The sequence below is a fragment of the Meleagris gallopavo genome, chromosome 31, assembly GCF_905368555.1.
Source record: "Meleagris gallopavo chromosome 31, MGAL_WU_HG_1.1, whole genome shotgun sequence".
Lineage (NCBI taxonomy): Eukaryota > Metazoa > Chordata > Aves > Galliformes > Phasianidae > Meleagris > Meleagris gallopavo.
This window is the reverse complement of record NC_139434.1, coordinates 1,977,449-2,002,067: the sequence shown is the minus strand read 5'-3', so window position 1 is coordinate 2,002,067 and position 24,619 is coordinate 1,977,449. Positions and strand designations below refer to the sequence as shown.

Here is a 24,619-nt window from a genome sequence, read left to right as displayed (position 1 = left end):
TTCCCATCTGGAAATACATAATTATTGTGCCCTAGTGCAGTGTGACGTGCCAACCTGCATGCTAGCTTGCTCTGCTAACACTGTGTTTAAAAGATGAGAGTTGCATTTCCATACCTGAATACTTTGTGTTGAGAAGCACTGTTTGATCAATAGATAGCGGAGTAATTGCTCTTAATTTCTTTCTTTTCCCGTTCCGACATGGCATTCAAGAATCTAGCATTTAATTACAAGGGTAACCTGAGGTACAGATGGCCTGGAACAGGTTGCATCTCCAAACTGCTTTTCCAGATGGCTTCCAAAGGTGTTGCTGTGGTGTCAGACCTGGAGCAGGGTTGGCTTTTGTTAGAGAAATCAAAGCCTACTTCAGGAGCATTATTTAAGTATTGCCATGTGTATGCCTTGAAAGGGTAAGGGATGGGTGTTGCACGCAGGATAAGTAAAACTTTAATTTTAATCTTATCGCAGGCGAATCCACTGTGAAAATAATCAAGTGGTTTTCATAGAACCATAGGATGGCTGTGGTTGGAAGGGTCCTTAAAGATCACAGAACCATTGAATGGGCTGGGACTGAGTTGAGTTAGAAGAGCGTTTAAAGGTCCCTGGACCATTGAATAATAGAATGGCTTGCATTGGAAGTGTCCTTAAAGATCACAGAACCGTAGGATGGTTGGGTTGGAAGGACCTCCAACCCCCTCCAGCCCCACACCCTGCCCTGGGCTGTCCCACCGCTCCATCAGCTGCCCAGGGCTCCATCTGTGGTCCTGAGCATTTCCAGGGGTGGAACAGCTACGCTTCCCTGGGCACCCTGTTTCTATCCGGCCACATCTGCTGCTGAAATAAATCAGGATTTTGTGTGTAAGAGCAGAGGAGGAAACACCCCCATGAAGAAGGATCTGCAGCCCCTGAGGCTGGGAGCTGTTTGGTTTCATTGGCTTTCCAGATGAGTCTTAATTATTTTGAAGCAAGATAAGGAGTTCTCTTTGGATGCTTGCATGTATTGCTGTGTTGAAAACAGGCTTGATTTGGAAATTCCTTCCATGCTAGCCTGTCTTGTGGAGAAAGTGTGCTGTTTTGGATAGGTGAAGAGTTTGTGAGCTTTTCTAGTTGGGCTGGATGGACCACTCCTAAGAGAAGGTTATCAAAGCTCACTGTTGTAGGAGCTCAGTTTCTGCCTTCAGGAGGACCATGATGCACCCAGTGAATAACTGCTGAATCACAGGGCTGCTGCTCTTGCACAGAGTTTAGTCATTTCCTGGGAAACTTTTGTTTTCAGTCTGGTGGTGGAGGGTCAGGGCTGTGCATTTGTGCAAGGATTAAAAAAATGTGAATTTCTGCTGGGGTCTGTGATCAGCAGGTTAGTCAGGAGAGTGTCCTGCCTTCTTATGGCTGATCTGCTTCATTGGGGTTGGAAGATGCATCGTGAGTTGTTTTACTCAGCACTTTACTCAGTAAAGTAGCTGTGAGCTTAGTGAGTTCTTAGATACATGCACGTGGTGCTTGCTGCTTCTTGTTTAAATGCAGTGTTTTGGAGCACTAGGGGTATTACAGACGTAATTACAAACACCTGAGCCCAAATTCTGCTGATGGACTTTGTGTTCAGAATAGGTGAAAACGATTCACTTGAACAGATTTTTGTAAAATGGCACTTGTGACAAAGCTGCCGTTTGCTTTGTCATGTGTAATACTCCGAAGGGAAATTGTATTTTCTCCCCATGACGTGCTGCAGTTATTGAAAATAGTGTTATTTTTTTCCCCAGGATGGGGTTAGATGCAAGATTTATTACTTGTTTATGGGATTAAGCTATTTATGTGCGTGTGCTGGCTTTATTGGTAACATGTAAAATTTATATGGCTGCACTTTGCAACGTAATCGCTCGTATTAAAATGGACCTCAGTAATTGTATTTTGCAGATATTCGTTAGAGGCTATGAACCAAGCAAGTATTTAATAGACTAACAGGATTTAGTGCTGTGTTTAAAGGCTTTGAGTTTGTACTTACCTGTTGTAAAAGAAGATGTTGCTGATTCACATGTGTATCACACGTCCTTTTGCTACAGGTCTGAGCATACAGAGATGAAAGCATCTCTGCCTTGCAGTTCTTGCATACAGATGAATTAGAAGCAGGGCTTAGTTTGGCTGCATGCTCATTTGAGCAACTTACCTGGGGAGCTCCTTGGAAGAACCAAAGCCCGGAACGCTGGGGTCACGTTGATGCTGTGAAAACCGTGCACATGTAACGTGTAGGAATGTCCTTGTGTCTGCTCCAAGGAGAAGAACCAACAACCCCGCGGCTCATACATGAGAGGCTTTTTTATTTACAGTGGGAAGCTTCCAAGTATTTTTCAGCGTCCTGAACTCATTTTGCTAACTCAGGACAGTGCTGTTTTCAGCGGCGGTCACATTGAGATTCCATACGTGTCTTTTTTTTTTTGTGGGAAAAGGGAAGGCTTCTTAGCTGGAGCTGATCCGGTGCCACCTCCTTCCCGTTGCCCACCCCCTGCTCACAAAGACAACTCAGCTCTGTCCTCAGCTCACCCAGGTTGGTGATGTACCACATATGGCATCTAAGATTACAGCCCGTAATACACGGGCCGAGACGGGTGACACGAGGACACTGGGTCATCTGGAGCTCTGCAGTGCTGTTGTAAGACGGAGATCCTTCACTGAAGTTTCGGTAGTTGTGTTTGTCGTCTAAAGGTAAAACAGCAGCAGCAGCAAATGAAAAAGGCTTAAGGCACACACAGAGCACTGCGTGACCTCGAGTGGCACAGAGCTGCCACCGAACCGCGCCACAGAAATCTCATCCTCAGCTGCACTGCTTGGAAGAAATAAATGCTGAGATTAAAATACTTTGAAAAAAGCGTGGAGCGGAGTCTGTGAGGTGCTGGAGCCAAGTAGGCTTGTAGTGGGTATAGATTAATCTGGAGCTGATCTGTCTGTGAAACTTCGAGTGCTGAACCGTAGCAGTGCAATGCTCCCACTCAACAAACACAGCTTTGTAAATCTGTTTTTTTCAGCCACCTATTCATGCTCTTAATGGGAACAGAATGGTGCAGTTAAAGGGAAAGTGCAAGGCACAAACCCGTTCTGTTTGTTTTCCTTTTGGAGGGATGTATGGATCGAGTAAGGCTTGCTTTCTTTCTAAGAAATCATTGACTTTTTTTTTTCTGGGAGACTGTGTAGTTTGCAGAGCTTGGTGTTGTTTTCAAGGAAGAAACCTGATGTATGCCTTCACCAGAAGAGGAAGGGATCTCTGAAGCTGCATCATCACCTGGAAAGAGAAAGAGGGAGGGGACTGACTAAACTCAAAACATAGTTTTACTGCTGAATTCATGGCCAGAGAGCATTGGGAGTGCAGGACTGTTGGCAGGTACGCTCTGTTTGGACACGTGGCCTTGGAATAAAGGTCCCAGTGTTGCCTCCTGGGCTGCTGCAGCCTGGGATTGGGAATGTCCTAGCATCCAACCCTGGTAAAACAGTGGCAGGGTGTGCCTAGGAGCTCCCTGTTGTTCACAAGAGGAAGAAAGATGAGCTCTAACTCGAGAATAAATGAAGGAGTGGCAACAGCATCTGTTCCTGAAGTGCTGTTTGGTGTGATGGCTGTTTTCTGCCTGGGCCATAGCTGAGATGCTCCGAAGTGCTGAAGTGCGTACTTTTCTTATTTTGAATTTCTCAAGCATGCCATCTGATGCTTAAAAGGCCTAATCTGGATGTGGCGTGCACCAGAAGAAACTCTGGACTTTCAGCTGCACTTCTGGGGTTTCAGCATCTCCACTGGTGTCTGCTTCTGGACGAGGACAGGGAATCCAAAACGATCGGAGTGATTTTTGTGTTCTTGCAAGGGAAGTGAGAGGTGATAGAGCTGCAGGGGATCGGGCTGAGGTCTGTGCCCAGGGATCCCAGGGGGGAGGAGGGCAGAAAGGCAGAGCCACGAAGGTCGGTTGTGTGAGTAAGACCTGAAGTACAGATGCAGTGTTGATAACGCAATTATTTCCTTTCTTAACATGATTTTGTTACGGTGTTTGCTGTTAAGTAAACAGAGCAGGTATCCGTATTTTGGAGCTAATGAACATAACAGGAAGCATTGTCGAGGTTCTCTGTTAGCAGGAGCTGCGAGAAACATCCAAACCGTGTTTCTGCTGTTGTTTTAAAAGCACACGAACACTTTTTCAAATGCATACACGTTCATTTTGAATTTGAATCTTCTGCTTGATACAGTCGAGTGTTTGGAGGCTTTGTTGGAGAGATGCTGTGCGCTACGTGATCATTTTCCTTAATTTCTCCAGTGGAGTAATTATGGTTTTGTTAGACAGTAAATGATTCAGTGTTCTCATTCCATGGGGGAAGGGGAGCGTGGATGTTGAAAGAGGAGCATTGTCAGAGCATAGCAGGATTAGCTGGTGTTACCACCTTACACTGATTGAGCACCGCTCTTTAGAGCAGATCATCAGCGCTAATTGCTAAAAAGCAGCCTGGCGTCACAGGGCGGTGAGGCTCCTGAAGTTTTCAGCTCCTCTGTTGCAGGATTTGAATATAGGTGCAGCTCTGGGCTGGTGGTTGGGGCTGGCCGGGCGTCCTGCTGCCCTGCGGAAGCCTGTGAGGAGTTCATCTCTCAGTTCTCAACAGCTGGAAAACACAGGTTGGATGCATACGATGGGGATGAACTCTGTGAGAAGGGAATCTCAGGCTCCATTTTGGCACTTTTTTAGGGAATTCCCTTAAATGAGATATGTTTAATCACAAACAAGCAGAGCCTCCTGGATTTCATCATGGACTCGGGACCCTTTTGGTATTCCAGGCAGGGAAAAGTGGCTGCTCCCTTTGTTGTTTCTATGAGCCGTAAATCGAGTCATTTCCCACTCTGACTCCAAGGAATGGCATCCCTGATGTGTTTGCAAGACCTGCTGTGTCTTGAAAAGTAGAATATTTTTAACTTCTTGTGAAACTGTCAGAAAGGAAGCACTGGAGGAGGGGGGGTGTTACAGGGATAGGCAGCAAGGAATGGCTGAAGCAGTGCAATAGAGGAACCTGTCCTGCTTCTGCTTCACCGAACTCTGTGCAAACGAGCAGGAAAACTGAGCTGCGGCGGCACAGGAGGAACCTTCTCACGTGGGGATGAGTTATCCTCTGCATGGTGGAGCTTTGGTTGGGATGGAAGAAGCTGTGAGAGGGAAACGGTGTGTGCGAGGCTGATGGGATGGGTCACAGCAATGGAGGGGCTGTGGCTGTGCTTCAGCCCGTTCTGGTGACCCTTGGCTGTAATTTACCAGAGCTGAGACCTTCAGGGTGAGGAGGTGAATAGGATTTGCTGAAGTTGGGCTTAAGGCAGCGTGGGGAAGGGTTGGCTTTTGAGACACCAGGAAAGGCTGCGATGTGGGAATCTTAAATGAAGCTGAAACTCTGCTTTCTTTTGACAAGAATTCCTTTTCCTCAGCAGGGCCTCCTCAGCATGTGGAGGCACGGCCATGGCTTAGGCTATGGATAAATATAGCCCACAACTGAGCAGAAACAGTTGTAGCTGGGAGAGGGCCAGAGGAATGCCTCAGCTTAAGTGGTTTTGTTTGTGACTTTCCTAGGGATGAACAAATGCTGGCACCGTTTTAACGCTCCATTGTCAGCTCTCCTTGCTTTGCTCATGCTTTTGCATCTGTGCAGAGAGGGGATATTCTTCTTGGGTTGTTTGTTAGCTATTTGGGAGAATTTAACACATCAAATGTCACGAGACATTGAATTGATGGAAGCGGGGTTGATGGAGATTTAGCAGGCTTATGGAGCAGGAGTGAATGGTTCTGGAGATTGCAGCCCCGTTGTCTTTGTTCTCTTCCTGTTGCTGTAATTTATGATTTTCTGTGAGGAAATCCGCCATCAAGCCGTGTCCATTTCCTGTGGAGCAGCAGAGAGGAGAGAGCATGGAAGAGAATTTCTCTTGGTGGGTCTTTGATTTCTGTCTCAGTGAATTGATACCAAATGTGGACTGTGTGGGACCAGAGAGATCACACCGTGCGTTCGTTCCACTTGTGCAGCACTTGGAAGGACATTTGTTTCCAAGCCTTGTGGTGTCAGCTCTGCCATAGCTCTTGTGGTTGTGGTAACCAGACTTCGGCTTTATTAAGATGATCTCATACCTATCACCCATAGCTGCACACAACCTTATTTTTCCTGAGTCTTGCTGCCTGTGTCCTGCTGGTGGTTTGTGTGTTTGTTTCTGCGTTTGTTTACAGGCTGTATGTGGAAGTTCAGCAGAGCAGAGCTGCGACGCTGCAGGGAAGTCCCAGGAATTTCTCATCTTGATTTCGCTTGGGTTTGACTCCTTGCAGCTTTCCTGCTCTTGCCAAATAGCAAAGAATTTTTTCTCTATTGGTTCATGCCCTGAGAATCCTTTCAAGCAATAGTGATCACGTGGTAGTTAAGGTTGCACATAATGTTTTGACCTGGGTTTCCTTGTGTTCTTCAGTAGTATTTCACCTCCATTTCAAATTTCCAAGTGCAGATCTGTGACCCGTAGGGCTTGCATTCCTGTGATGATGGGTTTGTTTTGCTGGTGGGATATTAGCATGGAAGAAGCGACTGGAAAGAATTCTTTGCTGCCCAGTATGTAAAACAGAATGTGATGCTGTGAGTGCTTAAACAGAGCACTGGGATCTGTTTGCAGTGCCCTGGTATTCCTGAGTAATTCCAACAGCTTTCTGTGGCAGACGTTTCATTACATACACCGTGTAACCACCAATGTCAAGAGTCCAATTAAGTGTTGGGGAGAAATTAATCGCAAAATAACAGACTACAAACAGATCTGTGGGTTGGCTTCCAAGGGAAGTCCCTCCCCTTCCCATGCAGGTTTGTTTTTCCTGACGTGGTGTTGGCCACCCAAAGGAGACGGTGCAGGGAATTGGAATTGCTCCCAGAACGGAGAAGCAAAGCACGGATCAGTTTGTAGATCCAGCTTATGTGCTCAGTGGAAGTATTACCCCTCTGGTGCATGCTCTCTGTGAGGCTTTTCTGAAGGTGCAGTTTTCTAACACGAGCAGCATACCTTTCTTATGAGCTGGATTAATTGGACTGAGCTGTACATTGCAATCAAGCATTAAAATTAATGCTTTGCTTGGCATTTCAGTGCTTCGTGGACATTCTAATTTTCTATTGCTGGATTAGCTTGGACTTGTTGGGGCCTGACTCAAGCTCAGTAAAAGAGAAGTGAGATAAAGTTGCGTGTGCAAGTGCACACCCTCTGCCAAGCAGTGCCTTTATCCACTTCAGCCCTTGCTGTAGGTGTTGAATGATGGAGATCTGACTGTCCAGGAAAAGGAGCTCACTCCGTTCCCTCTTCAAGCGTTTCAGTACTGCAGAATCACCTTTATAACCAGAACGGCCACTGAGCTGTGCTCCATCAGCCGTGCTGGGGGGCTTTCAGCCTAAACCTTTCTGATGTGACCCTCCATGTCCAGCTGAGCTGAGCTGAGGAGCAGCAGCCATTGCTGATCAGCGCCTAATTCTCTGCAGCCCTGTGCTAATCAGGCTCATGGCAAAGCAGCCTGCTTCTCACCATCACTGTTTCTTGCTGTGACACGAATGTGGGCTGTACTTCAGCTTGAGTAAGGACTACCAAATAACTCTGTTTTCTTATTGCTGTGTATTTGATCACTTCCAGTCTTGGAGCCCTGAGAGAGATGAGGTTATAAGTGCGGGTCAGGCTAAGAGAAGGCTTGAAACGCTGCAGGGCTTTTTGTTTTAATCCCTTCAAGGTTTCCTTCTTTCTTGTGGTTCTGATGTAATGTGAGAAATTAAAACAAAAGACAGCAGCCAGATGGTACATCTCCAGGATCAGACAGATTAGGGTGTTTTTTTTTTTTTTTTTAAAGGGAAAAGTTTACTAATACTTCTAGAGTTTTTGCTTCTGTGGAGCTCAAGCTCCTATCTTCTGCATCATTCTGCTAGCAGGCAAACGATGGAATTACAGCTATCAACAAGTTAAAAAACAAACAGCAGCTTGCTTTCACTGAATATCAAACCAATGCAAATAAGTCTGATTCTCTGCATCACACCACGTGCTTCCGGAGCAGTAGTCTTGAAGTTGGCTCTGTTCACCCTTACTTCACTCTGTAGGTGCTCTGAATGTTCCTTCCTGCAGTGGGCTCACTTTTATTTGCTAGAAGCACTTCTCAGTTTCTTTACTTTAGGACCAGGCTCTGAATGTGCACTTTGCCCTGTTGTTTGGGAATGGCTTTGTACAGCTATAGCCAAGTTGGCTTTGTGGTCACACGGTATTTTCATGTACTCCGAGTTTTCCTTTTTAGGTTTTCATGGCTTTGATATTTGATTTAGATAGCTGTTCTGATTCAAATTATTGCATTTAAATAGTGTGTTGTGTATATCTGTGATCCCAAGGGAAACTATGGGAACTGTATTATAAAAGACTTTGAAATCATGATGTACTCACATGGATTTGGTTTCAGATTTCCTTTGGCAAATGCATTGACATGTTCAGGTGAAACCTTCCTATCACTGAAAAGAAAAGCAAATGAAGCTCGACCACATCCTCAGCGTTCTGTTTGTTTTAAGTGATCTTTCTTTTCTTGATTTTAGGGGACATCACACAAAAGGGTTATGAGAAGAAGAGAGCAAAGCTCCTGGCTCCATACGTCCCTCAAACACAAGGTAGGTGCTTCTTGGGGTTGTTGTAATGCTTTTGCATAGCCTAGACATGAAAGGGATCCATGAAATGGCTGTGGAGCGAAGTCCTGACGTTTCATCGTCCGCCTCTGAGCCATTCTGTTTAGATTTGCGTTTCCTTAGCTGTCTAATAATTACACTTGTGCAGTTTGCATGGCTGCCAGGAAGTCATGGGCAGTGCCTTTAGTTCCCTGGTTCATCCAGAGCTCCAGGGATTCCTGCTGGTTCCGCTGTTTGTTGGGGCTTTGTGGGGTGCCATCTGCACCCTGTTGTTACCTCTGTTGTGCATAAATCACTTCCTGCTCCCTTGTCAGCAGAGAAATCAGGGCTTTGAATCAGTCATAAAGTGTGAGGTCCTCACAAATCATTCTTGAAAATTTACAAACAGATTGACTGCAGAGTTGGTCCATATTGTGCCTTTCTTTCAGCCATCTTAATTCCAGTTAGAGAAACATCAGCATTTTCGTTTTGCGTTGGTTTATTTTACTGCTGAGTTCACATACTTTGTTTACATCTGTTTCTTTTGGATCAGAGATCCTCAGCTATAGGTCTGACTCACAGCAGGATAATGATACATAGCTTTAAACTTAAAGACAAGGCTGAAAATATGTCCAGTAATTATTATGGGGTTGCTTACCCAAAATAATTGTGCTTCTGATATGCTTAACCATTCAAAACTAATCCGTCTGGCTCTTAGCAGTGTGGGGAGTGAATGGCTATGATAGGCAGCCGTGACTGGACTTACTGTAATTTACTGAGACTGAGCCACTGCCAAGAAAAGAAAAAAGCAAAGGCTAAAAGTGCATTTATTGACAATCAGCACTGCTTCCACCGGGGAAAGTTTGTATGGGTTTTCTGAGGAAATTGCAGCAGTTCAGGCGAGTGCTTGAGCAATAGAAAACAGCTCTACTGCTGTTGTGTGGTAGCACCTGGACTCTGCAGCTCCAAACCACCTGGTGTCTGGGTTGCTGGGCTGCCCCATCCCTGGTGTTTCCCAGCTGCATTTTGTTTGCATATTCAACAAGAGCTGTTGCTGTATCTCCTGCGTGAGACTGGCTGCTACAGTGGGTGCTTATGTACAAAAGCAGTGTATTCTGACGGACTGAAGGAAGCAAGGCAAGCACAAGTTGTTTTTCAGCCTTCAGATTGTTGCAGGCAGCACCCTGAGTGAAGACTCCTCCCTGAACCATGGATGTGATACGAATCTCTGAGGTCTCAATGTGCACAATCAGTACTTCGGTATCAAATCTGTTTCTGTTATTTAAGGAAACCCAAAATTAATGCATGTGACAAACCCCTCTTTACGGTCTTTGTAAATTGGTGTTTGTCAAGCAAGTCTTGCAGTCTCAGTCCAGTGTGTACACCAGCAGATCTTGAGCCATCCAAACTCCTCTTCAATGTTCAGGTGCGTTCTTGGCAGATTGGCTTTCATGGAGCCCAGTGGAGGCTGACGCTCTTCAAACTATTTTTCATCTGCCTGCAGGACGTGCCCATCACACCCATCACTTCGTGCACATTTGGTTTGTTTCAGAAAAAAAAAAAAAGGACAAGACTGTCTGTGGCCCTGCTATTTTAATTGTCGTGCTTTGCAAGTCTGCAGAATGAGCCAAAGTTTAGGAAGAGACGCGGGTTGATAGGAGGACACCAATTAAGATAGCATTTTGACTGCTGCTCTGGCTCAGCCCTCAGCTCTTTATATATCCTGTAGCCAGATGCCTCTGTGTCTGGGAATCTCCAGTTGTAAAAATGCCGTTGAAGTCATGCGTGAGGGATACAGAATCAGGTCACCCTTTAACGAGCGGAAAATTAATTTAGCTCCCAACAACAACAGAAAAATGTACTCCTGGCATTTAGCACGTTGCACTTCTCAAAGCTCGTGTATTGTCTCCATTTCGTAGATGTGAAAGGAGATGAAGGAAGGTGGGGTGACATGCCAGGGCTTGTCAGAACTGTAATTTGGGAGATTCTGATTGCTAAACCTGTGCTCATTCCCATTGCCTCTGGGAACTTGCCTCTTTATTTTTGAGTTAAGGCAACAATGTTGATTACCTAAAGATACGTGTTTTGCTGGTGCAACATCCATTTTTGTAAGTGGAACGCACTGAAGCGATGGAGATACCATTCCTGCGTTGTTACTCCTGCTTCCTGCCGGCTGCTGCATAGAAAGGCTTTGGAGGAGGAATTCTGAGCAGTGCTCCAGGTTCTGCATAGTGAGTAATGCAGCAGATCTCAGTGTTGCTTGTTTCACGTCATGCTGCTGACCAACCTTCTCCAAAACCCGAATGCCACCCTGCCGTCACCTCGTCGTTAGTGTCTTTCTTAATGAGCTTAGCTGTAGCTAAATGGAAGGCTGCAGGGAGGTGTTGCTTTTGCTGGAATAAAGCTGGTGCTTTGGAGGAACTCTCAGCTGTGTGACAACTAAAAAAGACGTAATGCAGTGCAGTTTCTTTGTGAAATGCTTGTTGGGTGAACTGTTCTGGCACCTGGAGGTGGCACAGTAACTCAGTGCCCCTTGGAAGGAGCCTTTGCTGTGGGCTGCAGGCAGATTTCTGCCTTGGGGAGCAGCTCCTGCCCGGATCAGTTGCTGCAAACCTGGAAAAGCAGTTAGGGCTTTTTAGCTCAATCAGTGCGGATGCAGGAATACCTTGTGCCAAAATTAGCAGCCCTTGCACAGAGACTTTTGGCAGAGTACGTTTTCTTGCTATGTAAGATAATTCTGTTCCTCTGCTAATGTGTAAAGGAAATTATATTCATTAGCCCTGACTCACTTTCTTTTCAGCTTCTGAAGTTCTGTGGTCTTGCCCCTTTTTCTATTCTCATCAAAAAAGAAACAAAACTATTTAAAATGACTGCATTTGGAAGGGAATATGGAGTGTGTGCTGAACAGAGGGCTGAGCACAGCTGGGTGTGTTTTGTGGGAAGGGTGTTGGAAACTGGGGAAACTGATAACGTTCAAAGCTGGTACAGTTTGATCTCTGAATTTTTGTAGTTAATGTCTATTTTGTCCCTTTGTTCATTTTTGTTATTCATGGATAGGTGGAAACGTTACAGCTTTGTTATTTTACTCCTTAATTTCTTTGGAAATGAAGTGTTTCTGCTGTGCTTTGCACATGGGCTGCCATGCGTGTCCTGTCCCCATAACCCAACACAACTCTGCTTTCCATTTTTCCTCCTCTTTTTTCCTTTTTTTTTTTTTTTTTCCCCTCTTTCAGCACTGCATTATTTCAGACAGGAGCTGAAGTGGAATGGTAATAACCAGTGATAGAACAGCTTTGCCTAAACCTGTACATCACGCACGCGCTGCAGCTTAGTGCTATTGGAAGAGTTTCACCCTCTTACAAGATCTGACTTGCAGCTGCCACACATGAGGAATCATCCCTGCTGAGGTCTGAGAGCTATCACAGTTACAAATAAAGCTTAGCACTTGGCTCTTAGAAAGCAATTTGTCCATCTTTGAAATCATTTCCAGGACTAAATCAATGGGAGATGCGATTTCTCCCATCATGTCTCGCACGGGGCAGTGCTGAGATCCATCTCAGTCTCTGAAATCTTCACAGCATGATGAGTTTTCAGCACAGGGAGAGAGCAGGAAAGATTCTGGGAGTGCTGCTCAGGGTTTGCAAACCTCAGCTCTTTGTGTTTGTTATTTACACAGTTTTTATTTGGAAAGCTGTGGTATAAGGAATATCCCATACAAATGCTCTGTGCAGAGCTGTATGCAAAACAGTAGAATAACAGGTTTGCTGCAGTTTGTCAGATGAACGAGCCCTTCTGCCCTTGTTGTTCACGTGAATGTTTCTCCTTGTTGATCATATGTGGTGCTTTTACTGATTCTTTTAGTCTGAAAATATTTTTATTATAAAAATTGCCAAAATCACCTATTGTCCACCTTCAGCAAACTGCCAGGATCAGAAAACATCCAGTTCTGCTAAAAACACCCAATATCAATTAAAAATCCATCACATCCTTCAGAAACAAACCTCCAACCTCTTCTCTCATCTCTGCAGTTCGCTGTGTTGCCAGAAGAAGCTGCAGCTGTGGCAGCATTGCTGTGAAGGGAGCGCTGGGCCGTCACCCCTCACCTGCAGGGCTCAGCTCACCTGTGTCACTTTCTTATAAGCACACGTGATCTTGCAGCTGTACACACTGCTCCTGATGTGTGCTCACATGCTCTACTGGGCTCCTGGGACGTGTTGTTAAGTCACTTCAAGGTGTACAGACGAGGCACTTGGTGTGCTGCGTTGCTCACTCACAGATGCGGTCCCAGCGTAGAGGGAGTGTTGTGTTTGCCTGGCAGTGCCCTGCAGAGTGGATAAGGTGGTTCTGCAAGGCTTAGAAGAAAGAACTGAATATGAATTCAGTATTTTATTACAAATAGTGCCAAATGTGCTGCTGACATCTAGTGGGTACTCAACTTTGTAAGTGCTTAAATATCAGAAAGAGCGACGCTTCTCTTTGTTGTCTGTGAAGTTGCGTTGTCTTTGGATCAAAATAAAACTTTCCTTTATGATGAGGATAAGCATGGCCCAATCAGGGGGCAGTTCTCTACTGCTGCTTGTATCCTAGATGAGCTCACTTTGGCATTCAAAGAGATAATTGACCTCATTTGGATCACATGCAGTCTGTGCTTATGCAAATTTAACACGCTTGGTGCTATGCAAAATATAAGGAGGCTGTCTGATGAATTAGGATGTAGGATCAGGATATATTAAGCTGTCAATTTTAAAACTTTGGCTTACTGATCTTGCTTCAACTTTTGGATGAATGATGCTGAAAAAAATAACAGCTTTCAATGTAACAAATTAATATTCTGCTCTTTAGGATGTTGGAAGGTGTAGGAGATGGCTGAAGGTTTCTGCAGCAAGTTGGGTGTGATTTGCTGGTATTCTAAGTACCCTGAACTGGAGATGCTTGCTTTAAGTTGTTTACGTAAAACCACACACTAAGAAAGTGGTGTAACTGGAATTGGAACCCAGCATTTGTGGTTTCCTCTTCATTTCTCTAATCGTTCGGTAGTTTGTGAGAATTCATAAGCAGTGCATATTTAGGTGACACAATTGCTCTTTTCTTGCGTGACTTCAGGTGACAACCTCAGGGTAATTGCAGCTCTGTGACCTTTGGTTTTAATCTTCAAGAAATTCCCACTGAGGCATGGATTCTAAAATTAAAATTCAGTAGCAACCATTGCTGACGTGCCTTGGTGAATTATGTAAAGCAGTAATTTCTTATCAGATTCACTGTATTCATGGGAAAAACAACCTTTTTTTGTGGTGCTAAAGCCACTCACTTCTTGGCACATGGAAGTTGCCCGAGCACTGGTTTGGTTATGTGAGCACCAAAGGCTCTTGCCACTGCTGGTGCATTACTGGTTTTCCTGTCAGTAAGGCGCACTGATCAGTGTGGTGCTGGGTATCAAACAGCTTCTGAACAGATTTTTCTATGTATTTTTGCAACTGAGGCTTAACTTGTGATGTGATCAGTCAGAGCCCTTTCCTCGCCGTGCCCTTAACAGCAGTGCCTAAAAGTGTTGTAAACGAGTATGATCTCTAAAAACTTGCATCTGTAACTGCACCACCAATCACACTGCTAATTCTGAACTGTCTTCCCAGGGGTTGATCCAGCTCTACAGAAGGAATCCAGAACTCAGACACCCACTCCATCTGCAGCTCCAGCCCCAGCTCCCTCCTCATCATCATCCAAATTTCACCGAGCCCGCTCAGGGGGAGCCAGAGATGAACGCTACCGATCTGGTAAGGGCAGATCCCCATCACCGGGGGTTCTTGATGGTCCCCTGACCAAAATCCCTACCTTGGCTCTCTGTGAAGGAACATCAAACTTGTGGGACTGTAGCAGCTGAATGCAGAGTAGAAGATACCAGATAATTCTTTGCCTTCTTGATTTTTCTGGCTTGAATGCAGCTCTTCAATACCAGATTTTCGCAGAATGAAAAGCCAATTTTAACCATGTCTGTTGGTAACCAGGTTTGGTGAAGTGGCTGATAATAATTTGTTGGTGATCAACTCTAGGAAGGCTTCTCATGAGATGGCAATATTTAGTTGTTCGGGAAGGTGCAGTAAAGTGGGGGTTGCATGCGTGTAGAAGGCAAGCAGTAGTTGAGCATATGTAAGCCTTGTGTGTTTTTTCTCCTCTATTGTTGCAGAATTGAGCACATTAACTTCCATTTTGCAGATATCCACACGGAAGCAGTTCAAGCAGCACTGGCAAAGCACAAAGAGCAGAAAATGGCCCTCCCCATGCCCACAAAAAGGCGATCTACTTTTGTTCAGTCTCCAGCTGATGCCTGCACTCCTCCAGGTTAGGTTCTCACAGTGTGACTGTCTGTGTGGATGTTAAGGTATGCGTTTGTAACAGTTTCCAAAATTAAGAGGTTGCAGTTTTCAAAATATACAAGATCTTCTGCTGGTGTGTGGGTAGCTGCTACTCCTGTAGGGCTCTTGATACCTTTGAGCAGCTGTTTTCATGGAGCTGCTGTTGGGACAGAGAAAATGAGACCTCTTCTGGGAGCTTTAAAGAATCAATTGTCAGGAACTGAGCAGGCCTTCTGTACTGAGGCTTCTTTTGCTTCCCCCACACTTACTTCATAAGCCCTCATAATTAGGAATTCACATGAAACTGCACTGTTAGTCCACTTCACTCATAACTGTTCTTTTACCTCCTTTTATCTCTGTTTCTTTCGGGTGCCTTTTCCTGGTGTCTGTCCAGGTCTCAGCTTTATACTAGTTTGTTCTGTACAGCAGCAAATTCTGAGCTGTGGACACCACACAAATAAAGGTTAGCATTCACTTAGCGTCAGCTGGGATCAGTCTTTTCCTCCAGCAGATAATCACTGTGAAGAACAGGTAAGTGTTTGTGCATAGCACTGGCCAGCTTAATGTGTCAAGTAATGAGTGTTTTATTCATGGTAGATTATTATTTTGCAGCTTTAGGACAACAAGGTATCTGTTTGCATGAAATGCAGGATGTGGTTCCTTTTGTGGTTTTTTTTTTCCCCCTCCCCCTTTTTGTTTTGTTTTGTTTTCTGCCATTGAAAGGGACCCATTTAGAATACCAGACAAAAGCGTTTTCTGCATGTGGCCTTGGCACATTTGTTTCCCAGTGCCTGCATTCTGCTTTGTTGCGTGAATTTTCACTTTTGACAGAGAGACTGAGCCCTCACTTTCCATTTCAGAATTACCAGGGTTAGGCAAGGCAGCATCTGATAACAGAACATGAATGGAAAAGTAATGAGACAGAATAAAACACGGAGAACCCACAAGAAGGATACTTGCCTGTGTTGTGTCTTTTACATGCAGTAAACAGGGGCAAAACACCAGGAGTAAATGTATTCACACTGGATATGTCTGCTGCTTTAACTTTGTTTTGGCCTATTTAACATTTTTTGACACAGCCTGTGGAAAAAGATCTTCATATTATGTGCCTGTGCCATTGATATGTGACTTGCAAGGAGAGCATGTTCAGTGCAATGTGCTTTTCCCTAAGCAGCTGGAGTTTCTTTTCTGCTTCCACACAGACACGTCTTCCGCATCCGAGGATGAGGGGTCACTAAGGCGTCAAGCTGCTCTTTCTGCTGCATTGCATCAGAGCTTACAGAATGCTGAGTCTTGGATCAACCGATCTATTCAGGGGTCATCCACATCTTCATCAGCATCCTCTACACTTTCCCATGGAGAAGGCAAAGGGACCAGTGGGTCACTAGCTGATGTATTTGCCAATACTCGAATAGGTAGGAGATGGGTACGAACAGAAAAATTGCTTCAAGTTCAGACTGTATGTATAAAGCTGGAGTTGTCCGTTGTGTAAGGGAAATTTGGAACAAGAGTTCAGTTCTGGTGAAACTTGATAGGATCACAGCTTTTTTTCCTCTGTAGGAGTTTCAGAATACTGGGTTGGTGGCAAAAAGGGGAAATGGGGAGTAGGAGGTTACTGAAGTAGGAGAGGTTCTGTGGTGTGATGAGGGCACTGACAGTGGGCATGACTTTGGTTCTGTACACAGCATCACTTATGTCTACAGCTAGCTGAAGGTACTGCGTGCACAAAGCTGCCATGTGCAAGTAGCATTTGACATCTGATCACAGGACATGGGCAGTGTCTTTGCCTACTGAGTGGAGGGAATGCTATATTTTAACATTCACCGAATGGTTTATTGTTTGTGTTGTATCAGAAGAAAAACAAACAAACAGAAAAAGAACCCCCACAAACAACAGAGCAGCCAAATAGGAGAACAGCTGAGCATGTCATTCAGAGAAAATGGCTGCAGTGAAGTGAAGGTGTAGCGTAGATCTTTCCTGACTAGTCTGAGAAATAATCAGCGTCGTGGTATGGAGAAGATGGAGCAAAAACCTACGGATCTGGATACCCCAGGCTCAGTTTTTTGAGGCTCTGAGGTGCTCCTTGCTGCTGATGCTTCTGTATGAAATTGCAGTTTGTTTTTTGCTCTGTGTATGTTTCTTTTTTATCTGCTGTTAAGGATACTACTGCATCTTAGGAAATGTCTGTTTGTTGTGTGCTCTCTGCTTTTGCTTAACTGGTTTGGGGCAAGCAGTGCCTAGAAGTGCTGGTATTTTTGTTTCTCTTTTGTTTCCCCTGTGTTATTTTTCATTTGTTTGTTTCTTTGCTGCAATGCAAGTTGTCTTCTGAAATGGCAGACTGGGGGAGTTGCCTGTAAAATGTAGTCAAAGTAGTGAATCTGTTTATGAAGCAAAGAGGTTCTTCTTAGTTGGGGAATGCAGAAAGCTGCATTAACTTCTGTGATGAATTAAGGTAATCTAGCTTTTTATCTATAGAATAACTGCTGTCTGATGTAATTAGAAGTTTATGCAGGATAGCATTGGGATTTTTTGCTGCATTGATGCCACATTCATCTCATAGTAACACCTAATTCAAAAGAATGGGAATTCTGGTATACACAACTTGGTGCAGCTCTGTGGAGAGAAAGATAAAAAGCCCTGCAAATATTTGAAGTTGTATAAAATCTGAATCCTGCCCAGTGAGCTTAGAAGTTCAGCGCACGAGAAATATTCCTTGCCACCATATCTCCAAAGGTATGCAGTTCTTTCTTAGAGAGAGGAGCAGAGAGAATCAGTTGCAGAAACCTTGCTGAATTCCTTCAGACTGTAGCTTTGTAAGCTCATGTGCAGTTTCAAGATTTGTTTTTATTCACCTTCAGAAGCAACAGTTGCTACTTCTGTTAAGCTAGAACATTTGTGCCCTATCAGATAATTGAGCCTATACAACAAATTATAATAATAATTGAGCCTATACAACAATATAAAGAAATCCCATGTAAGCAAAAACTGCTTACTGAAGAAGTTGACGAGTATGAAATACGCAGTTATTGCAGTTTTGAAGCTTACAAACTCATCTGAAAAGCAGAACAGTGTCTTGCAACTTAAAGGAAAAGACAGACCCAGCTCACAGCTCGCAGGCTTGCACTGTGCAGCCACTGAGCTGGAAGAAGTGTAAGCCTGGTGTGGTTGTTTGATGTTCTGTAGTCAACAGACTCCTGCTTGTTTGGTTTTAGAGAGCTTTACTGGCCCAAACAAAAATTACATAGTAGAGTTCTAGCAAGAGAGATTACAGTACAGGTGATGCAGGTTTTTGTTTTGGGGTTCTGAATATTTCAGACATCACTTGGATTTCAGACTTTTTTTTTTTGAACAGTACTGAATGTCAAGAGATAAACTTGATTTTGAAGACTTGTGACCAAAAACAAATTATCTAAATATTTTACCAAACAGCTTTCCTGACGTGGATAAAGCCACTCATCTTGTGCCTTTGTTTTCTGGAATAGATAACATATGCTTCCCAGAGTTGCTTAATATTTAGGAAGCAACATGTTTAGCGTTATTAAGAGACCTTATAAATGCAACCCATTGAATTATTTTTAGACTGGTTGGTAACAGGTAATTAATGCTTTGCTTTTTCCATCTGATAATAAGAGGTATATGTTAATTGTCACCTCAATTATCTCCTTTTTTTTTTTTTTTAATTTTTAGAAAATTTCTCAGTTCCCCCAGATGTCACAGCAACTACCTCCTCTTCCTCCACGCGCCCAGCAGCAATTGACCTTCCTCCTTCAGGGATCGTGAAGGGCATGCACAAGGGATCCAATCGGTCCAGTCTGATGGACACTGCCGATGGTATGGAACCTTTCAGAGCACACAGATGTCAGAGTGGCCTTAAGGAAGGACTTGGGTTGGGAGAACAAAACACGTGATTACATTTGTCCCCTTTAAGCATTTCACAAGTTGGAAATGCTTACGTGCTATAGTGGTCACCTACTTGAACTGAACTGGAGAAGATTATAGCAGAAATAGCAGACTTTTTTTCTAGAAAGCAGTAGAAATGCACGGGTAAACTGTTAGCTAAAGTTATTGTCCTGGAGTCCTGAGAATCACAGGTAAGATGAATGAAAGCATGTAACTTTTAGCTCTAATTAAGATCTCATGGTGCTGATAATACTCAGTGTAAGCTGTTTGGCATAAACCTTTGTGTGGAGGGGTGGCATTAATGTCTCCCCTCTGTACCCCCCCTCTGCTGGCGATTCTTCCACTGCAGTTGATCAGTACTGTGTGCAGTGCAGGTCTGTAGCCAATGATTTACATTGAGTGCAGTTTGTCAGAGGAAATCAGGGAGATCAGACTTCAGAATGGAGTAAAAACGCCTTAAAAATGAGTTTTTATTCCTAGCATTTCCTCACCACTGGGTTAATTATAATAGATATTACACTTATTAATGTCATCCTGCTTGGCACAACTTTTAATAATGGAACAATAGTTGAATGAGTGGACACATCAAGAGAAGTATCCTGCAGTGGAGGAAGGTAGGTCATGTACATTTATAGAGGTGATGCACACTTTTATTAGACAAATTCTTTCCCTTCAGGTGTTCCTGTGAGTAGCAGAGTCTCCACAAAGATTCAGCAGTTGTTGAACACCTTGAAAAGGCCTAAGAGGCCACCTCTGAAAGAATTCTTTGTGGACGACTTTGAAGAAATTGTGGAAGGTAATAGCACTCTATGTTTTTGTGAATCATTTTTGATGCACACAGTCCTGTATTTATTTATGCTTTTGTTTTTGATGTTGACTCAGATGGATTTGCTATTTGCAGCTGGCAGTATGTTCGTGAAGGGTCTGATTAAAAGAAAAAATGAAATAACACTCTATGCTGCTGAGTTTTGTGGGGCCTCCTCCATGCTGACTTCTTACAATAACTAAATGTACTAACAAAAACTAGTTAAATCCTTAAAAACTCTTCCTCTGCTTAGGCTTCTTCACTTAGATTTCCAAAATTAATTCTCTTTGCTGGTTATTTCATTACGACCTTATTTTCTAAGCTTTTCTTTTATCCAGTTCTGTGTTACCTTCCTCACTATTGTACTGAATACTTTTTAATAGCACTTTAGGAGAAGGCAGATGTATTTTGGTTTGTGCAGGACTTCCTAGAGACTGAAGTGTCACGGGGTGGTTAAACCTAAAAGCTATAATGAAAAGGCGTTTGTTCTCAACGTGTCTTGTGGATTTAACTGCTCCAGAACAAATAGTGCAAGGTGTATTGGAAACATTGTTGAATTTCCTTCAGTTCCACAGCCTGACCCAAATCAGCCCAAGCCAGAAGGACGCCAGATGACGCCTGTGAAAGGAGAACCACTCGGAGTTGTTTGTAACTGGCCCCCTGCCTTAGAAGCAGCACTGCAGCGCTGGGGAACCACACAAGCTAAATGCCCCTGTCTGACAGCACTGGATGTTACAGGGAAACCAGTTTATACCCTCACCTACGGTGAGTTGAGCCCTGGCTTCCATTGCTGAACTGTTCCGTAGAAGCAGATAGAACACAGGATTCTTGGTGTTAGTCTGGTTGCAAATATTTTCCTGTTTTGTGGAGCTTTGCAGCGTAAGTGAAACAGAGGAAGTGACTGTGGATGGTTAAAGCAGTCAGGAATTGAAGTATTTTCTTGTATGCTGGATTGATTTAGAGTTGAGTGAGTCTCTCTCCTTTGTGTTCTAGGCAAATTGTGGAGCAGAAGTCTCAAGCTGGCCTACACGCTGCTTAACAAACTGGGGACCAAAAATGAACCTGTGTTAAAACCTGGAGACAGGGTAATGATTTTGGGACTGTCTGGTTTTCCCTGTGAAGCACAAAGAGGGTTTTGGGGGCCTGTAACTTACAACAGACACTAAAATCTTGTTCACCTAACAGCAAGGCACTTATCCCAGGAACAGGCTGCTGGGGAAAGATGCTTTTGTGACTTTTCAGTCCTCCTGGCTCTTCCTGAAGCAACTTTTTGGCTCTGGACCTTGCAGGACATGTAAGGGAGGGCATTGCAGCTGGGAGAAATACAGAGTTTTAGAACTCTGTTTTGACTTAGAGAGTTTTAGAACTCTGTTTTGACTGTGTGCATCTTCATATGTGTGTGGAATATGGGAATGCTGATTGATTGCTTGAGGAGTAAGTGCATGAGTAAGTACAGATATGTGGAACAGTGCTTGAAGAAGTCCCGTGAAAATTGCTTTCTTAGAATAAAAACTAACAAAGTCTTCTGACTTTTAGTCACTACAGATCTGAACTCTGTATTTTTTTTTCTTCATATTTCAATTAACAAAACATTTCTGTGAATTGCAGGTAGCCCTTGTGTATCCAAACAATGACCCAGTCATGTTCATGGTGGCATTTTACGGCTGTCTCCTAGCAGAAGTGATACCAGTGCCTATAGAGGTACCTCTTACCAGAAAGGTAACGTTGATGGAACTTAGAGGAGTAATAGGCAGATGTGGGATGAAAACCAAGTCAGACCACCAACCTCTGAAAGCATTTCACAGCACAAAGCAGCTGCCTCAGCTGCTATTAACACAACGTGCGAGACCGTCATGAACATGCAGTAGGAGTTTAAAAACATGGAAAAATATATTGACCAGATAGCTGTGCTGAGCAGCTGCAAATGGTCCATTTACCTCAATGCTGTAGTTTGGACAACAGTAGCATTGCCTACTGTTATTGCAAAAAATTCCTTTGGTACAGATAATATTGTGTATCTGCCTTCTGACTGATGTGATGGGGTCTCGTTTCAAGCCATGCTTCACATCTGCCAGTTTTTTTATTTTTGTTGGAGGTTGAAGATGTGAAGTATTTTGTAAATACTCAACAAAAGCATTTTCTTTACCCTTACCAGAACTTTTACTATGTTGCCATATTACTTTATATCAGAAACTGTCTAAAAGTAAAGAATTTAGTAAGAGGAAACCAAGAATAACGGCAAATTTCCAGAGCATTACCAGTCTTTAGAATTTGGTAAGGGAAAAGCTGACTAATGTCATCTTTGAACAGGAGTGACTCTTCCCCCTCTTCTTCTCTTTCCTCAGGATGCTGGTGGTCAGCAGATTGGTTTTCTTCTGGGAAGCTGTGGTATTGCTTTGGCCCTCACCACTGAAGTCTGTCTGAAAGGGCTTCCAAAAACCCAAAATGGAGAAATTGTTCAGTTTAAAGGTGAGATCGGTTATGTAGTCACTTTTGATTGTACTTTTGCCGGAGCAGAACTGTTTGAAATTAGTTGTCAGAAGTCTGAATGCATTTTTCAGGGCTTAAGGTGAACAACTTTCCCAACAGCATCTCTTAATGTTGTGGGCTTTGTGTGTATGGCACAGATTGATTTGATGTATCTAACATCACAGAACGACTGTGTTGATCTGGGAGTGCAAGTGATGGTTTGTCCTCGTATCCCTTCAGTGACGTTTGGCAGATTCAAAAACAGTTTTATTAATGATGGAACAATCTATATTTAGAAATACTGCAGGGATCTTTCCTGAGTAGAGGAAGTGCCTTGCTGCCCACTGAACTCCCTGATGAGAAATGCCTTCTGGCTACCAGCGTGGATTGGATTGTTACTGTGTTTGCATAACTAAACTTGGATAAATGATCTGTTTTTGTGTATTCTTGCACAATATAAATCTGTCACTAAGTAAACTGTTATTAATGCTCCACTTTAATTTTGGCTCTAGGTTGGCCTAGATTGAAATGGGTTGTGACAGATTCAAAATACCTCTCCAAATCTCCTAAGGACTGGCAGCCCAACATCTCAGCTGCAGGAACTGAGCCAGCATATATTGAGGTAAGGAGTGAATGGGGAATAGAAAGTAGTTTCTGTGAGCTGAATTTAATGTTCTAATCATCAGAGGGAGAATAATTTCACCTCACAACCTTAAATTTCTCAGTTTCTAGTCACTGAAACAAATCTCACTGTATATGACCTGCAGTGAAGTGTATTTTAGTTGTGAATATTTTTTGTGGCCTTTCAGCACTGCTCAAAATGAATTGGAAAACACTCTTCCTGTTCCAGAAAGCTGGTAGTTGAGTCAGCCAGGCTGAGAAGTGTACTTCCTGTGCCCGATAACATGGATTTCTGGAACTACTTAAGCCAACAGCATTTTGAATTTTCTCTTCTTACTAGCAGAGTTTATTTTTGTTCATTGGAGGCCCCAGTAAGGCATCTCCTAGGAATTGCAGTGACTTAAGTAGTAACAGTAATTTGGCTATTCTAAATTTACAAATTGATTTTTTCAGTTCACTTATGGACACAGAAGGAGATGTTCTGAGAAGCAGTAGTAATGAAGTAAGCGTGAATACATTAAATTGCTGTCTTCATCTCTGGACCTAATCTGAATCTAATCTGAACGTTTGATACCTGAGTCACTGTTTTTGCTGTGGCGAACCTTGCTTGTACAGGAAAGGATTATTTTTTTGTGTACCTCTCTGGAGCTTTAGAGGAGCAAAATTTCATTTAAGATGGATTCTCTTTTAATTTCCTTCGTGTGTGGAGCCCAGGGTCACACCATGACCTTTTTTTCCTTCTGTAGTACAAGACCAGCAAAGAGGGCAGTGTTATGGGTGTCACAGTGTCTCGGATTGCAATGCTGTCTCACTGCCAAGCTTTGTCTCAGGCCTGCAACTATTCTGAAGGTAGGTGAAGCCACAGAAACATCAAAGAAGTGCTGAGGGGGAAGAGAGGGAAGCAAATCTGTACATCCATTGACTGCAACGTTATTTTTAGAGCTGTATGTCATAGTACTTTAAAATGCAGAGTATGTCTTTTGAAAGCCATCACTTCATCACTTTTAATTTCCACTGCTTCTGGGAGCCAGCGCTTGAGCGATATTCTCTACTCTCTTCTGCTGCTGCTCATGCATAAAGAGGTTAAGGCCCTTTCTATTGATGTCCATTAAATGCTGGAATGTGGTTTTCTTACAACTTTCTGGGATGTATTTCTTCTATTAAATTGATGTTTGGTTGCCTTCTTTTTCATAACAAGGAATTCTGAGTAGTAGAATGTATAATCAGACAAACAAGGCTCTGCACTTGCTGCACGTCTTGGAGCAGATCTGACAGGGTGAAATGACAGATCTGAATTATGCAGATTTGAGCATGAATAACAGCTGTCCAGGCACATCTTACTTCTAAACTACAACTTTCTCTTTCCAGGTGAAACAATAGTGAATGTTTTGGATTTTAAGAAGGATGCAGGGTTGTGGCATGGCATTCTCACGGTGAGTTGAGCCTGTAAAGACTTTCTAGAGCGTTCCATAACTTTGTAACTGACATTTGAGGAGGTGGTTTAGGGACCATTAAGTCAATCATACCTTTCTCTCTCCAGAGAATTGTCCATCTGGCAGAAAGCGTAGAAGCATCATCAGTAAATTTAGGTGGCTTTGTAGTATGGAGAGGGTTTGGGGGCTGAGGGTGACTTCTGCTTTGTAATACATTTTGTGAGCATTTTCTTAAAAGTCCTTTTTCTGCTTTTCAGAATGTAATGAACAAATTGCATACTATCAGTGTGCCCTATTCTGTGATGAAAACCTGCCCACTGTCATGGGTGCAGAGAGTTCATACTCACAAAGGTAACTGTATGTTCCACAACTTAAGCTTGAAGATTTCAGAGTAC

General features: G+C 43.5%; 1 protein-coding gene across 3 annotated transcripts in view; it reads left to right on the top strand.

The window, feature by feature from the left end:
- The window catches only part of DIP2B (DIP2 acetate--CoA ligase B (putative)), a 61,486-nt gene that overhangs the window by 18,774 nt on the left and 18,093 nt on the right, over nt 1-24,619 (top strand). The window contains exons 2-15 of one of the 3 annotated variants that reach the window (XM_085212425.1): nt 8,581-8,652; nt 14,277-14,417; nt 14,857-14,982; nt 16,199-16,411; nt 18,684-18,827; nt 19,573-19,692; nt 20,269-20,466; nt 20,695-20,786; nt 21,310-21,402; nt 22,047-22,170; nt 22,683-22,792; nt 23,538-23,640; nt 24,160-24,224; nt 24,482-24,575. In XM_085212425.1, the coding sequence (XP_085068551.1) occupies nt 8,581-8,652; nt 14,277-14,417; nt 14,857-14,982; nt 16,199-16,411; nt 18,684-18,827; nt 19,573-19,692; nt 20,269-20,466; nt 20,695-20,786; nt 21,310-21,402; nt 22,047-22,170; nt 22,683-22,792; nt 23,538-23,640; nt 24,160-24,224; nt 24,482-24,575 (1,695 nt within the window). Of the gene's footprint in view, nt 1-8,580; nt 8,653-14,276; nt 14,418-14,856; nt 14,983-16,198; nt 16,412-18,683; nt 18,828-19,572; nt 19,693-20,268; nt 20,467-20,694; nt 20,787-21,309; nt 21,421-22,046; nt 22,171-22,682; nt 22,793-23,537; nt 23,641-24,159; nt 24,225-24,481; nt 24,576-24,619 lie in introns of all 3 variants that reach the window. The other 2 variants (XM_085212424.1, XM_085212427.1) reach the window with 2 other exon arrangements.